The 18,885-nt window shown below is 39.5% G+C and overlaps 1 protein-coding gene across 2 annotated transcripts in view; it reads right to left on the bottom strand.

Annotated features, from left to right (window-relative positions):
- Nucleotides 1-18,885, bottom strand: part of LOC110503028 (teneurin-4) — a 332,490-nt gene that overhangs the window by 313,240 nt on the left and 365 nt on the right. For both annotated transcript variants that reach the window (XM_090224046.1, XM_090224045.1), the window contains exons 2-3: nucleotides 16,227-16,421; nucleotides 1,199-1,399 (exon numbers count right to left, since the gene is read on the bottom strand). In XM_090224046.1, coding sequence (XP_090080172.1) covers nucleotides 1,199-1,399; nucleotides 16,227-16,421 — 396 coding nt within the window. The remainder of the gene's footprint in view (nucleotides 1-1,198; nucleotides 1,400-16,226; nucleotides 16,422-18,885) is intronic.

Here is an 18,885-nt window from a genome sequence, read left to right as displayed (position 1 = left end):
TCTAACTTAATAGAGCTTGTTACAGACATACTGAAGACGACTCAAAGCCTTTACAGACATACTGAAGACGACTCAAAGCCTTTACAGACATACTGAAGACGACTCAAAGCTGATCCAGACATACTGAAGACGACTCAAAGCCTTTACAGACATACTGAAGACGACTCAAAGCCTTTACAGACATACTGAAGACGACTCAAAGCTGATCCAGACATACTGAAGACGACTCAAAGCTGATCCAGACATACTGAAGACGACTCAAAGCCTTAACAGACATACTGAAGACAACTCAAAGCCTTTACAGACATACTGAAGACGACTCAAAGCTGATCCAGCCACACTGAAGACGACTCAAAGCCTTTACAGACACACTGAAGACGACTCAAAGCCTTTACAGACATACTGAAGACGACTCAAAGCTGATCCAGACACACTGAAGACGATTCAAAGCCTTTACAGACATAGACGACTCAAAGCTGTAATCACCACCATAGGTTCTTCTACAAAGTATTGGGTGTGAATAGTTAGTTAAATTAGATATTTCTGTCTCTCATTTTTAATAAATTAGTAAAAATATATAAAACTGTGTGTGAATTCAGCGGTAACACACAACATGTGGATTAAGTCACAGGGTATGAAGACTTTCTGAAGAATGAAGATGTATTGAGGTCCGGTCCAGTACTTATTAGATGTACTGAGTTTACAAAACATTAAGAACACCTGCTCTTCCCTTGACATAGACTGACCAGGTGAATCCAGGTGAAAGCTACGATCTCTTATTGATGTCAGTTGTTAAACACACTTCAATCAGTGTAGATGAAGGGGAGGAGACAGGTTAATGAAGAATTTACAATTGAGACTTGGACTGCAAGACAAGCGCACCGGTTTGAATGTGTCAAGAGCTGCAACGCTGCTGGGCTTTTCACGCTCAACAGTTTCCCGTGTGTATCCAGAATAGTCCACCACCCAAAGGACATCCAGCCAACTTGACACAACTGTGGGAAGCATTTGAGTCAACATGGGCCAGCATCACTGTGGAATGGTTTGGACACCGTGTCCATGACCTGACGGATTGAGAGGCTGTTCTGAAGGCAAAAGGTGGGGATGTGAACTCGATAGTCGGAACGTGTTCCCAATAGTTGGTATACTCCGTGTGTATTAGATTGAGATATTAAGATATATTTCTTTAGCCACTGACCTGTGGAGCAGTCCTGTCCGGTCCAGTTGGGGTCACAGCTGCAGGTTCCTGTGTCTGTCAGGAAGGCTCCGTGTCCGGAACACTGGTCCATGCAGGACGCCCTGGTGCTCTCACACCCCGACCCGCCCCAGCCCACGAAACAGTGGCACTCTCCACGCACACAAACCCCACGCCCAGAACAGGTAGGGTCCAGGCAGTCCACTGGAAGAGAGAGAAAGAGATATATACAGAGACAGAGAGACAGAGAAAGAGACAGGGAGACAGAGAGAAAAATAGAGAGGGGAGAGAGAGACATAGAGAGAGAGGGAGAGAGAGAGAGAGAGAGAGAGAGAGAGAGAAAGAGGGAGAGAGAGAGAGAGAGAGACAGAGAGAGAGAGAGAGAGGGGAGAGAGGGACATAGAGACAGAGAGAGAAATAGAGAGGGGAGATAGAGACAGAGAGAGAGAGAGAGAGAGAGAGAGAGAGCGAGAGAGAGAGAGAGAGAGAGAGAGAGGGATAATTAGATACACAGGCAACACAGAGACAGTCACAGAGAGCAGGAAGACAGAGTCACATAGAAACACAGTCAGTCAATGACAGAGTTACACAGAGACAGTCAGACACAAAGTCACATAGACAGAGTTAGGCAGGTATGCAGTAAACACAGTCCCTGATAGACAGAGTTAGGCAGGTACACAGTCAACACAGTCCCTGATAGACAGAGTTAGGCAGAAACACAGTCAAAACAGTCCCTGATAGACAGAGTTAGGCAGGTACACAGTCAACACAGTCCCTGATAGACAGAGTTAGGCAGGTACACAGTCAAAACAGTCCCTGATAGACAGAGTTAGGCAGGTACACAGTCAACACAGTCCCTGATAGACAGAGTTAGGCAGGTACACAGTCAACACAGTCCCTGATAGACAGAGTTAGGCAGGTACACAGTCAACACAGTCCCTGATAGACAGAGTTAGGCAGAAACACAGTAAACACAGTCCCTGATAGACAGAGTTAGGCAGGTACACAGTCAACACAGTCCCAGAGGATATAGACAGTCCCTCCAGGCTCCTGCTGTTTCCAGTGTCCCCCCCCCCCCCCCCCCCCCCCCCCCGGGCCTCCAGCCCCCCCACTGGGCCGTCCTGGCATCTCTATCAGACAGCCAGGGGACAAGGGGAGGATGATCACTACACGGGGGAACAATAACCGTCCACAGTGGGGACTGGGATTCAGCGCTCTATCCTCAACAGGCTTAGTGTTTAGTGCATGTTACACCCTTACAAAGCAGACAGGAGCTGACATCTACAGAGAGGTCGACTAGCTCTCTCTGAGCCCTGGGAGGAACAGAAAGGGGATTTACAAAACAGGCAAATGACAAACTTTCCTTCACAGCAAAACTCAAAAAACAGAAGAGGAGGCGAGGAAGGAGAGAAAAAAAGGAGAGATCTAGTAGAGAACAGAGGAGAAGAGAGGAGAAGAGTAGAGGACAGACAGAAGGAGAGGAGAGGACACAGACAGAAGAGGAAAGTAGAGGACAGATGGAAGGAGAGGAGAGGACACAGAGAGAAGAGGAGAAGAGAGGAGTAGAGAGGAGTAGAGGTCAGATGGAAGGAGAGGAGAGGACACAGAGAGAAGAGGAGAAGAGAGGAGTAGAGGACAGACAGAATGAGAGGAGAGGACACAAACAGAAGAGGAGAGTAGTAGAGAAAAGTAGAGGACAGACAGAAGGAGAGGACACAGAGAGAAGAGGATTAGAGAGGAGTAGAGAGGAGTAGAGGACAGACAGAAGGAGAGGAGAGGACACAGACAGAAGAGGAGAGTAGAGGACAGATGGAAGGAGAGGAGAGGACACAGAGAGAAGAGGAGAAGAGAGGAGTAGAATGATATGATGGAAGGAGAGGAGAGGGGAAGACCTTGACAAGAACATGTTTCCCTAAATGTAAAAGCATGATGGAGGGTTGGCCACAGGGCTCTGGTCAAAAGTATTCCACTATAAAGGCAATAGGGTGCCATTTGGGGTAATCTGTGGGAAGTCCATCATCAGCTGTGGAAAGTGACATCATCAGCTGTTTGGAAGTGACATCAGCAGCTGAGGGAAGTGACACATCAGCTGTGGAAAGTGACATCATCAGCTGTTTGGAAGTGACATCATCAGCTGAGGGAAGTGACACATCAGCTGTGGCTGATATATATATATATATACAATACCTGTCCTGATTACATATACAATACCTGTCCTGATTATATATACAATACCTGTCCTGATTGTATATACAATACCTGTCCTTATACAATACCTGTCCTGATTATATATACAATACTTGTCCTGATTATATATACAATACCTGTCCTGATTGTATATACAATACCTGTCCTGATTATATATACAATACCTGTCCTGATTATATATACAATACCTGTCCTTATACAATACCTGTCCTGATTATATATACAATACTTGTCCTGATTATATATACAATACCTGTCCTGATTGTATATACAATACCTGTCCTGATTATATATACAATACCTGTCCTGATTATATATACAATACCTGTCCTTATACAATACCTGTCCTGATTATATATACAATACCTGTCCTGATTATATATACAATACCTGTCCTTATACAATACCTGTCCTGATTATATATACAATACATGTCCTGATTATATATACAATACCTGTCCTTATACAATACCTGTCCTGATTATATATACAATACCTGTCCTTATACAATACCTGTCCTGATTATATATACAATACATGTCCTGATTATACATACAATACCTGTCCTTATACAATACCTGTCCTGATTATATATACAATACCTGTCCTGATTATATATACAATACATGTCCTGATTATATATACAATACCTGTCCTGATTGTATATACAATACCTGTCCTTATACAATACCTGTCCTGATTATATATACAATACATGTCCTGATTATATATACAATACCTGTCCTTATACAATACCTGTCCTGATTACATATACAATACCTGTCCTTATACAATACCTGTCCTGATTACATATACAATACCTGTCCTGATTATATATACAATACCTGTCCTGATGGTATATACAATACCTGTCCTTATACAATACCTGTCCTGATTACATATACAATACCTGTCCTGATTACATATACAATACCTGTCCTGATTACATATACAATACCTGTCCTGATTATATACACAGTACCTGTCCTGATTATATATACAATACCTGTCCTGATTATATATACAATACCTGTCCTGATCATATATACAATACCTGTCCTGATTATATATACAATACCTGTCTTGATTACATATACAATACCTGTCCTGATTCCATATACAATACCTGTCCTGATTATATATACAATACCTGTCCTGATTATATATACAATACCTGTCCTGATTATATATACAATACCTGTCCTGATTATATATACAATACCTGTCCTGATCATATATACAATACCTGTCCTGATTATATATACAATACCTGTCTTGATTACATATACAATACCTGTCCTGATTATATATACAATACCTGTCTTGATTACATATACAATACCTGTCCTGATTATATATACAATACCTGTCCTGATTGTATATACAATACCTGTCCTGATGACATATACAATACCTGTCCTGATTGTATATACAATACCTGTCCTGATGACATATACAATACCTGTCCTGATTACATATACAATACCTGTCCTGATTATATATACAATACCTGTCCTGATTGTATATACAATACCTGTCCTTATACAATACATGTCCTGATTATATATACAATACCTGTCCTGATTATATATACAATACCTGTCCTGATTATATATACAATACCTGTCCTGATTATATATACAATACCTGTCCTGATTATATATACAATACCTGTCCTGATTATATATACAATACCTGTCCTGATTATATATACAATACCTGTCCTGATTATATATACAATACCTGTCCTGATTATATATACAATACCTGTCCTGATTATATATACAATACCTGTCCTGATTATATATACAATACCTGTCCTGATTATATATACAATACCTGTCCTGATTATATATACAATACCTGTCCTGATTACATATACAATACCTGTCCTGATTATATATACAATACCTGTCCTGATTATATATACAATACCTGTCCAGATTATATATACAATACCTGTCCTGATTACATATACAACACCTGTCCTGATTATATATACAATACCTGTCCTGATTACATATACAATACCTGTCCTGATTATATATACAATACCTGTCCTGATTATATATACAATACCTGTCCTGATTATATATACAATACCTGTCCTGATTACATATACAATACCTGTCCTTATACAATACCTGTCCTGATTACATATACAATACCTGTCCTTATACAATACCTGTCCTGATTACATATACAATACCTGTCCTCATACAATACCTGTCCTGATTATATATACAATACCTGTCCTGATTATATATACAATACCTGTCCTGATTATATATACAATACCTGTCCTGATTATATATACAATACCTGTCCTTATACAATACCTGTCCTGATTACATATACAATACCTGTCCTGATTATATATACAATACCTGTCCTGATCATATATACAATACCTGTCCTGATTATATATACAATACCTGTCCTGATTATATATACAATACCTGTCCTGATTATATATACAATACCTGTCCTGATTATATATACAATACCTGTCCTGATTACATATACAATACCTGTCCTGATTACATATACAATACCTGTCCTGATTATATATACAATACCTGTCCTGATTGTATATACAATACCTGTCCTTATACAATACCTGTCCTGATTATATATACAATACATGTCCTGATTATATATACAATACCTGTCCTGATTGTATATACAATACCTGTCCTTATACAATACCTGTCCTGATTATATATACAATACATGTCCTGATTATATATACAATACCTGTCCTTATACAATACCTGTCCTGATTACATATACAATACCTGTCCTTATACAATACCTGTCCTGATTACATATACAATACCTGTCCTGATTATATATACAATACCTGTCCTGATGGTATATACAATACCTGTCCTTATACAATACCTGTCCTGATTACATATACAATACCTGTCCTGATTACATATACAATACCTGTCCTGATTACATATACAATACCTGTCCTGATTATATACACAATACCTGTCCTGATTATATATACAATGCCTGTCCTGATTACATATACAATACCTGTCCTGATTACATATACAATACCTGTCCTGATTATATATACAATACCTGTCCTGATTATATATACAATACCTGTCCTGATTATATATACAATACCTGTCCTGATTATATATATACAATACCTGTCCTGATTGTATGTACAATACCTGTCCTGATTACATATACAATACCTGTCCTGATTACATATACAATACCTGTCCTGATTATATATACAATACCTGTCCTGATTGTATATACAATACCTGTCCTTATACAATACATGTCCTGATTATATATACAATACCTGTCCTGATTATATATACAATACCTGTCCTGATTATATATACAATACCTGTCCTGATTATATATACAATACCTGTCCTGATTATATATACAATACCTGTCCTGATCATATATTCAATACCTGTCCTGATTGTATATACAATACCTGTCCTGATTACATATACAATACCTGTCCTGATTACATATACAATACATGTCCTAATTATATATACAATATCTGTCCTGATTATACATATATTACACCTGTCCTGATTACATATACAATACCTGTCCAGATTATATATACAATACATGTCCTGATTACATATACAATACCTGTCCTGATTATATATACAATACCTGTCCTGATTATACATACAATACCTGTCCTTATACAATACCTGTCCTGATTATATATACACAATACCTGTCCTGATTGTATATACAATACCTGTCCTGATTATATATACAATACCTGTCCTGATTATATATACAATACCTGTCCAGATTATATATACAATACCTGTCCTGATTATATATACAATATCTGTCCTGATTATATATACAATACCTGTCCTGATTATATATACAATACCTGTCCTGATTATATATACAATACCTGTCCAGATTATATATACAATACCTGTCCTGATTACATATACAATACCTGTCCTGATTATATATACAATACCTGTCCTGATTATACATACAATACCTGTCCTTATACAATACCTGTCCTGATTATATATACAATACCTGTCCTGATTGTATATACAATACCTGTCCTGATTATATATACAATACCTGTCCTGATTATATATGCAATACCTGTCCTGATTATATATACAATACCTGTCCTGATCATATATTCAATACCTGTCCTGATTTTATATACAATACCTGTCCTGATTACATATACAATACCTGTCCTGATTATATATACAATACCTGTCCTGATTATATATACAATACCTGTCCTGATTATATATACAATACCTGTCCTGATTGTATATACAATACCTGTCCTGATTATATATACAATACCTGTCCTGATTATATATACAATACCTGTCCTGATTATATATAGAACACCTGTCCTTATACAATACCTGTCCTGATTATATATACAATACCTGTCCTTATACAATACCTGTCCTGATTATATATACAATACCTGTCCTGATTATATATACAATACCTGTCCTGATTATATATACAATACCTGTCCTGATTATATATACAATACCTGTCCTGATTATATATACAATACCTGTCCTTATACAATACCTGTCCTGATTACATATACAATACCTGTCCTGATTATATACAATACCTGTCCTGATTATATATACAATACATGTCCTGATTATATATACAATACCTGTCCTGATCATATATACAATACCTGTCCTGATTACATATACAATACCTGTCCTGATTATATATACAATACCTGTCCTGATTATATATACAATACCTGTTCTGATTATATATACAATACCTGTCCTGATTACATATACAATACCTGTCCTCATACAATACCTTTCCTGATTACATATACAATACCTGTCCTTATACAATACCTGTCCTGATTACATATACAATACCTGTCCTTATACAATACCTGTCCTGATTATATATATACAATACCTGTCCTGATTATATATACAATACCTGTCCTGATTATATATACAATACCTGTCCTTATACAATACCTGTCCTGATTACATATACAATACCTGTCCTGATTATATATACAATACCTGTCCTGATCATATATACAATACCTGTCCTGATTATATATACAATACCTGTCCTGATTATATATACAATACCTGTCCTGATTATATATACAATACCTGTCCTGATTATATATACAATACCTGTCCTGATTATATATACAATACCTGTCCTGATTATATATACAATACATCTCCTGATTATATATACAATACCTGTCCTCATACAATACCTGTCCTGATTACATATACAATACCTGTCCTTATACAATACCTGTCCTGATTACATATACAATACCTGTCCTTATACAATACCTGTCCTGATTATATATACAATACCTGTCCTGATTATATATACAATACCTGTCCTGATTATATATACAATACCTGTCCTTATACAATACCTGTCCTGATTACATATACAATACCTGTCCTGATTATATATACAATACCTGTCCTGATCATATATACAATACCTGTCCTGATTATATATACAATACCTGTCCTGATTATATATACAATACATGTCCTGATTATATATACAATACCTGTCCTGATTATATATACAATACCTGTCCTGATTATATATACAATACCTGTCCTGATTATATATACAATACATCTCCTGATTATATATACAATACCTGTCCTGATTATATATACAATACCTGTCCTGATTATATATACAATACCTGTCCTGATTATATATACAATACCTGTCCTGATTATATATACAATACCTGTCCTTATACAATACCTGTCCTGATTACGTATACAATACCTGTCCTTATACAATACCTGTCCTGATTGGAGGTTGACTGATTAGTCAGAAGTTTTCATAACAAATCGGTAATCAGCATTTTTGGACACGAATCGTGGCCGATTACATTGCACTCCACGAGGAGACTGCGTGGCAGTCTGACTACCTGTTATGTGAGTGCAGCAAGGAGCCAAGGTAAGGTGCTAGCTAGCATTAAATGTATCTTATAAAAAACGATCAATCTTAACATAATCACTAGTTAACTACACATGGTTGATGATATTACTAGTTTATCTAGCTTGTCCTACGTTGCTAACATGAATTTCTTTTAACTAGGGAAATTGTGTCACTTCTCTTGGGTTCTGTGCAACAGAGTCAGGGTAAATGCAGCAGTTTGGGCCGCCTGGCTCGTTGCGAACTGGGTGAAGACCATTTCTTCCTAACAAAGGGCGTCATTAATTTCCCAGAATTGTACATAATTATGACATAACATTGAAGGTTGTACAATGTAACAGCAATATTTAGACTTATGGATGCCACCCGTTAGATAAAATATGGAATATGGCTCGTATTTCACTGAAAGAATAAACGCTTTGATTTCAAAATGATAGTTTCCGGATTTGACCATATTAATGACCGAAGGCTCGTATTTCTGTGTGTTATTATATTATAATTAAGTCTATGATTTGATAGAGCAGTCTGACTGAGCGGTGGTAGGCAGCAGCAGGCTCATAAGCATTCATTCAAACAGCACTTTCGTGCGTTTGCCAGCAGCTCTTAGCAAGCACAGAAAGTGTCAGAAATTGCAGCCCAAATAAATGCTTCACAGAGTTCAAGTAACAGACACATCTCAACATCAACTGTTCAGATGAGACTGTGTGAATCAGTCCTTCATGGTCGAATTGCTGAAAAGAAACCATTACTAAAGGACACCAATAATAAGAAGAGACTTGGTTGGGCCAAGAAACATGAGCAATGGACAATAGACAGGTGGAAATCTGTCCTTTGGTCCAAATTAGAGATTTTTTTGGTTCCAACCGCCTTGTCTTTGAGAGACAGAGTAGGTGAACAGATGATCTCCGCATGTGTGGTTCTCACCGTGAAGCATGGAGGAGGTGTGATGGTGTGGGGGTGCTTTGCTGGTGACACTGTCAGTGATTTATTTAGATTTGAAGGCTCACTTAACCAGCATGGTTACCACAGCATTCTGCAGTGATACACCATCCCATCTGGTTTGCGCTTAGTGGGACAATAATTTGTTTTTTAACAGGACAATGACCCAACACAACTCCAGGCTGTGTTAGGGCTATTTGACCAAGAAGGAGAGTGATGCAGTGCTGCATCAGATGACCTGGTCTCCACAATCACCCGACCTCAACCCAATTGAGATTGTTTGAGATGAGTTGGACCGCAGAGTGAAAGAAAAACAGCCAACAAGTGCTCAACATATGTGGGAAGTCCTTCAAGACTGTTGGAAAATCATTCCAGGTGAAGCTGGTTGAGAGAATGGTAAAACTGTGCAGAGCTGTCATAAAGGCATAAAGGGTGGTTACTTTGAAGAATCTAAAATCTAAAATAGATTTGGATTTGTTTAACAATTTAATGCAATGTTTTTAACATGTTAATTCATAGTTTTGATGTCTTTACTATTATTCTACAATGTGGAAAATTGTAAAAAAGAAGAGAAGAGAAACCCCTTGAATGAGTAGGTGTTCTAGAACCCTGGAATGAGTAGGTGTTCTAGAACCCTGGAATGAGTAGGTGTTCTAGAACCCTGGAATGAGTAGGTGTTCTAGAACCCTGGAATGAGTAGGTGTTCTAGAACCCTGGAATGAGTAGGTGTGTCCAAACTTTTGACAAGGTGTCTCCAAACTACGCTAGATGGTTGTCACTACAGCCCCTGGTTTGATCCCAGGCTGTATCACAACTGGCCGTGATCGGGAGTCCCATAGGACGTCACACAATTGGCCCAGCGTCGTCTGGGGGTTCGGCTTTACTTGGCTCATCGTGCTCTAGCGACTACTTGTGGCGGGCGCTTGAAGGCCTTGGTCGTCGGTTGAACGGTGTTTCCTCTGACACATTGGTGCTTCCAGGTTAAGCGGGCGGGGGTTAAAGAAGAGCGGTTTGGCGGGTCATGTTTCAGAGGACGCACGACTCGACCTTCGTCTCCCGAGCCCGTTGGGGAGTTGCAGCGATGAGATGAGACAAGATCGAAATTAGGGAGAAAAATGGGGTAGTGGTCTGGACTTAGGAGCTGGAGTAGCATCTGGCTAGTGGGGGCACCAAGACAACGTTACGTCATCTCCCCTTTATCATTACATAAAAGGCTCTAAAGATCCGTTAGAATGAGACAGAAAAGATCCCAGGACTCTCCAGATATGCGTCCCAAATGACACCCTATTCCCCTATGTAGTGGCCTACTTTTCACCAGAGCCCTATGCAGGCTTCTGTACTATATAGTACGGTAGCTCATTAAATAGAGAATAGGGTGTCATTTGGGTCTCAACCCAGGTCTCTCTCTCTCTCTCTCGGTAGGCAGATGGTTTGGGGGCGCCAGGCTCAGAAAGGCAGAGAGATCAGAGGCTGTGTCCAACTGACATCACTGTCTCTCCTGGTAATTAATCATACTGGATGAAGGTCGTAGGAGAAGAAGGGTAGAGGTGCTTGTGGGTCTCTGCTGCGCCATACAGCTAATGGTTCCCAAACCCTGATAGAATAGGGGTGTGCAGGGGCTAGGGGATGTCAGGAAGCACCATCTATCAAACTCACAGGGGCCATTACTCATCAGGAAATGAGAGGTTTCAACAGACTGACAAACACAATGGCTACTTCAATCTCATCCTTTGTTTTCTCTCCTCTTTTCTCTTCCCTTACTCCTTCTCTCTCGTCATCCTCAGATAGCAGCAGCTATTAATGGATCACAGAGATCCCTCCTCGTCATCCTCAGATAGCAGCAGCTATTAATGGATTACAGCGATCCCTCCTCGTCATCCTCAGATAGCAGCAGCTGTTAATGGATTACAGAGATCCCTCCTCGTCATCCTCAGATAGCAGCAGCTGTTAATGGATTACAGAGATCCCTCCTCGTCATCCTCAGATAGCAGCAGCTGTTAATGGATTACAGAGATCCCTCCTCGTCATCCTCAGATAGCAGCAGCTGTTAATGGATCACAGAGATCCCTCCTCGTCATCCTCAGATAGCAGCAGCTGTTAATGGATCACAGAGATCCCTCCTCGTCATCCTCAGATAGCAGCAGCTGTTAATGGATCACAGAGATCCCTCCTCATCATCCTCAGATAGCAGCAGCTGTTAATGGATTACAGAGATCCCTCCTCGTCATCCTCAGATAGCAGCAGCTGTTAATGGATCACAGAGATCCCTCCTCGTCATCCTCAGATAGCAGCAGCTGTTAATGGATCACAGAGATCCCTCCTCGTCATCCTCAGATAGCAGCAGCTGTTAATGGATCACAGAGATCCCTCCTCGTCATCCTCAGATAGCAGCAGCTGTTAATGGATCACAGAGATCCCTCCTCGTCATCCTCAGATAGCAGCAGCTGTTAATGGATTACAGAGATCCCTCCTCGTCATCCTCAGATAGCAGCAGCTGTTAATGGATTACAGAGATCCCTCCTCGTCATCCTCAGATAGCAGCAGCTGTTAATGGATTACAGAGATCCCTCCTCGTCATCCTCAGATAGCAGCAGCTATTAATGGATTACAGAGATCCCTCCTCGTCATCCTCAGATAGCAGCAGCTGTTAATGGATTACAGAGATCCCTCCTCGTCATCCTCAGATAGCAGCAGCTGTTAATGGATTACAGAGATCCCTCCTCGTCATCCTCAGATAGCAGCAGCTGTTAATGGATTACAGAGATCCCTCCTCGTCATCCTCAGATAGCAGCAGCTGTTAATGGATTACAGAGATCCCTCCTCGTCATCCTCAGATAGCAGCAGCTGTTAATGGATTACAGAGATCCCTCCTCGTCATCCTCAGATAGCAGCAGCTGTTAATGGATTACAGAGATCCCTCCTCGTCATCCTCAGATAGCAGCAGCTGTTAATGGATTACAGAGATCCCTCCTCGTCATCCTCAGATAGCAGCAGCTATTAATGGATTACAGAGATCCCTCCTCGTCATCCTCAGATAGCAGCAGCTGTTAATGGATTACAGAGATCCCTCCTCGTCATCCTCAGATAGCAGCAGCTGTTAATGGATTACAGAGATCCCTCCTCGTCATCCTCAGATAGCAGCAGCTGTTAATGGATTACAGAGATCCCTCCTCGTCATCCTCAGATAGCAGCAGCTATTAATGGATTACAGCGATCCCTCCTCGTCATCCTCAGATAGCAGCAGCTGTTAATGGATTACAGAGATCCCTCCTCGTCATCCTCAGATAGCAGCAGCTATTAATGGATCACAGAGATCCCTCCTCGTCATCCTCAGATAGCAGCAGCTGTTAATGGATTACAGAGATCCCTCCTCGTCATCCTCAGATAGCAGCAGCTATTAATGGATTACAGAGATCCCTCCTCGTCATCCTCAGATAGCAGCAGCTGTTAATGGATTACAGAGATCCCTCCTCGTCATCCTCAGATAGCAGCAGCTATTAATGGATTACAGAGATCCCTCCTCGTCATCCTCAGATAGCAGCAGCTGTTAATGGATTACAGAGATCCCTCCTCGTCATCCTCAGATAGCAGCAGCTATTAATGGATTACAGAGATCCCTCCTCGTCATCCTCAGATAGCAGCAGCTGTTAATGGATCACAGAGATCCCTCCTCGTCATCCTCAGATAGCAGCAGCTATTAAATGATTAAAGTCACACTTTCCCTCTTTGCAAATTCAACTCATTGTATTTTCAGATGACAAAGGGGATTGTTTTGTGTGGATGATAGAAAGCTCTGGACCCTTTGTACATAATGAATAGGGAATAGAGGAGGACAGAGAGAGATAAAATCGCAGTTCAAATTGGCAAAAAAACACAACAGATTTCTTTCAACAGCTTAAACCTCACCCTACTAAAATCTGAAGTCAAAATGTCTACTGCTGATGATCTGGTGCTTCTGTCCCCGACCAAGGAGGGCCTACAGCAGCACCTAGATCTTCTGCACAGATTCTGTCAGACCTGGGACCTGACAGTAAATCTCAGTAAGACTAAAATAATGGTGTTCCAAAAAAGTCTAGTTTTCCTAGAGCACACAAAAAACTATACGTACCTCGGCCTAAACATCAACAACACAGATAACTTCCACAAAGCTGTGAACGATCTGAGAGACAAGGCAAGAAGGGCCTTCTACGCCATCAAAAGGAACATACAATTAGACATAACAATTGTTTTTACATTGGATAAATGCAGAGACTCAGAGCTAGAAAATTGTATATCATACACTACAGTTGAGGAGCAATGGGAAAATAATTCTGCTTTGAGAGTTGATGAACTTGTAACTTTACTTTTGAGATAATGGCCCTTGAATGTTTTGGTACACCTACTGGAGAGCTCTTCTTTGTCTACAGCCCTATTCGTTCACAACCTCTTAAGCTTTAGCCCCGCCCACAATCTCAGAGTGTTGTCTCTTTAAGGGTTGACCAGAGCTTTCTGTCCTAATAACAGCAGTCAAGCACCCAAGCTAACTGGCTAACTGGCTAACGTTTGCTAGCTTGCTAGCTACTTCTTGACACAAATGAGAGAACACCTCACTCTGAACATTTTACTCTCCCTAGCTGAGCTGGTGACTGTAACTGTGCTGCTGGCGACAATTTAATTACGCTTTTTTGCCAACGTTTACTGACACCGGCCATATTCAACAGGTGTTGCGCATTTGTAAATGTGTCAGTTATTCTGAGCTTTGGCACACTCAGACGAGAGTCTGCAGCTGACCAACCAGGTGCAATGTTTGCTAGCTAACATTGGGCTATAACTAGCAAAGCAATGTAGTCAGGGATATACAGTGACATGTTAATCTTTACCCTCTAGATAGCTCTACCCTCTACAGGGATAGCTTTACCCTCTACGGGGATAGCTCTACCCTCTACAGGGATAGCTTTACCCTCTACAGGGATATATTTACCCTCTACAGGGATATCTTTACCCTCTACAGGGATATATTTACCCTCTACAGGGATATATTTACCCTCTACAGGGATATATTTACCCTCTACAGGGATAGCTCTACCCTCTACAGGGATAGCTTTACCCTCTACAGGGATAGCTCTACCCTCTACAGGGATAGCTCTACCCTCTACAGGGATAGCTCTACCCTCTACAGGGATAGCTTTACCCTCTACAGGGATAGCTCTACCCTCTACAGGGATAGCTCTACCCTCTACAGGGATAGCTTTACCCTCTACAGGGATAGCTCTACCCTCTACAGGGATAGCTCTACCCTCTACAGGGATAGCTCTACCCTCTACAGGGATAGCTTTACCCTCTACAGGGATAGCTCTACCCTCTACAGGGATAGCTCTACCCTCTACAGGGATAGCTTTACCCTCTACAGGGATAGCTCTACCCTCTACAGGGATAGCTCTACCCTCTACAGGGATAGCTTTACCCTCTACAGGGATATCTTTACCATCTACGGGGATAGCTCTACCCTCTACAGGGATAGCTTTACCCTCTACAGGGATATATTTACCCTCTACAGGGATATCTTTACCCTCTACGGGGATAGCTCTACCCTCTACAGGGATATCTTTACCCTCTACAGGGATATATGTACCCTCTACAGGGATATATTTACCCTCTACAGGGATAGCTTTTCCCTCAGGGTCTGTAGTTCCTTAGACCGCTGTGCAACTCGGGGGCCCAAGAAGGAGTCTGTAGAGACTTACTCACTTTTAAAATATAAAATATAAATGAAATATGTGTGATCCTGGTCAAACTCTGATAAACGTTACTTTCATCATCCATCAATTAATTAATTCATCCGTTCATTCATTAATTAATCCATTAATTAATCCATTCATTCATTCATCTGTTCATTCATTAATTACTCCATTCATTCAATCACCTTCTTCACAGTTCTCTCCCTTGTATGCAGGGTTACAGATGCATGTCCCCACGATGCAGGTCCCATGGCCAGAGCAGGTGACGTCTATGCACTGGTTGGTCGGAACATCACACTCCCCGCCCTTCCAGCCACTGTGACACATGCATCGGCCTTTGAGGTATTGGCCGTTCCCACTGCACAGCACCGGACAGGACGCTTCGAAGAGGGACAGATGGGCACACAGACAGATAGACAGTCAGATAGCACCACGGTTTCAATGGACTCCACCAACCATAGCTTCAAAGAATAATGTGTGTGCTGGAGGCTCTTGCAAAGAAAATGATGAACAGTTTGGCTTCCTAACTAACGTTGTGTCAACGCTAACAGGGGAGTGATGCCAGCTCCAAAACGATGTACAAACTACAGTAAATATATGTAATGTACTAACTACAGTAAATATATGTTACAAACTAACTACAGTAAATATATGTTATGTACTAACTACAGTAAATATATGTAATGTACTAACTACAGTAAATATATGTTATGTACTAACTACAGTAAATATATGTTATGTACTAACTACAGTAAATATATGTTACAAACTAACTACAGTAAATATATGTTACAAACTAACTACAGTAAATATATGTTACAAACTAACAACAGTAAATATATGTTATGTACTAACTACAGTAAATATATGTTACAAACTAACTACAGTAAATATATGTTACAAACTAACTACAGTAAATATATGTTACAAACTAACAACAGTAAATATATGTTATGTACTAACTACAGTAAATATATGTTACAAACTAACTACAGTAAATATATGTTACAAACTAACTACAGTAAATATATGTTACAAACTAATTACAGTAAATATATGTTATGTATTAACTACAGTAATATATGTTATGTACTAACTACAGTAAATATATGTTACAAACTAACTACAGTAAATATATGTTATGTACTAACTACAGTAAATATATGTTACAAACTAACAACAGTAAATATATGTTATGTACTAACTACAGTAAATATATGTTATGTACTAACTACAGTAAATATATGTTATGTACTAACTACAGTAAATATATGTTATGTACTAACAACAGTAAATATATGTTACAAACTAACTACAGTAAATATATGTTATGTACTAACTACAGTAAATATATGTTATGTACTAACAACAGTAAATATATGTTACAAACTAACTACAGTAAATATATGTTATGTACTAACTACAGTAAATATATGTTATGTACTAACTACAGTAAATATATGTTATGTACTAACTACAGTAAATATATGTTATGTACTAACTACAGTAAATATATGTTACAAACTAACTACAGTAAATATATGTTATGTACTAACTACAGTAAATATATGTTACAAACTAACTACAGTAAATATATGTTATGTACTAACTACAGTAAATATATGTTATGTACTAACTACAGTAAATATATGTTACAAACTAACTACAGTAAATATATGTTATGTACTAACTACAGTAATAAGCGACTCAGAGTAAAAACAAAGCAGCATTACTCATCCAAATTGGAGCAGGTATCTAGATGTGTTATGACTCTCTGTGATCCGACTGCTCAGATAAATGAGACCATTAAGCTAATGATCAGTAAGGAGAGCAGAGTTGTGTCCCAAACGGCACCCTTATATAATGCACTATTTACGACCAGGGCCCATAGTGCACAATATAGGGAATAGGGTGCCATTTCTAGCAATGATCATCATCACTTTCATAACAGATGGCTTAGTGACTGAGGATTTGGCCAAAATAACAAACTTTTTTTTTTTTATGTTTTCAAAGAGATATTCTGGCATGGACTCCAAGTGCATGTATTCCATTATGAATGGTTATTAAATATTTATTTATATTAATAGTGTTGTATCTACTGAATTATTTAATTTATTTTCAACATGATGTCGTCTGTTCTGGGGTTGTTACTATAGCAACATGAAGTAGTCTGTTCTGGGGTTGTTACTATAGCAACATGAAGTAGTCTGTTCTGGGGTTGTTACTATAGCAACATGAAGTAGTCTGTTCTGGGGTTGTTACTATAGCAACATGAAGTAGTCTGTTCTGGGGTTGTTACTATAGCAACATGAAGCAGTCTGTTCTGGGGTTGTTACTATAGCAACATGAAGTAGTCTGTTCTGGGGTTGTTACTATAGCAACATGAAGTAGTCTGTTCTGGGGTTGTTACTATAGTGATTCTCAAAGGTATTGTGACAAGCAAGTGAAACATGGAGCTGAATGTCCTGGTGAAAACTGTCCTAATGTTGGCAACAAACAGCCTGATGTTGTCACCCAGAATCACACGTTTATTTTCCAAGCTAGAGCACACACTACTGTATCGTGGCAACCCTAGTCTGTTCAATACATTCCAGAGAGAGAGAGACGTTATATATATATATATATATATATATATATATATAGAGAGAGAGAGAGAGAGAGACATATAGAGAGTGAGCGAGAGGGAGGACGGGAGGGAGTGAGAGAGACAGAGAGAGAGAGAGAAAGAGAGAGAGAGAGAGAGAGAGAGAGAGAGAGACAGAGACAGAGAGAGAGAGAGAGAGAGAGAGAGAGAGAGAGAGAGAGAGAGAGAGAGAGAGGGAGAGACAGAGACAGAGAGAGAGA

The sequence above is a fragment of the Oncorhynchus mykiss genome, chromosome 27 (genome assembly GCF_057628025.1).
Source record: "Oncorhynchus mykiss isolate SJ-2025 chromosome 27, ASM5762802v1, whole genome shotgun sequence".
Lineage (NCBI taxonomy): Eukaryota > Metazoa > Chordata > Actinopteri > Salmoniformes > Salmonidae > Oncorhynchus > Oncorhynchus mykiss.
The sequence above is the reverse complement of the archived record's forward strand: the minus strand, read 5'-3'. Positions and strand labels throughout refer to the sequence as shown.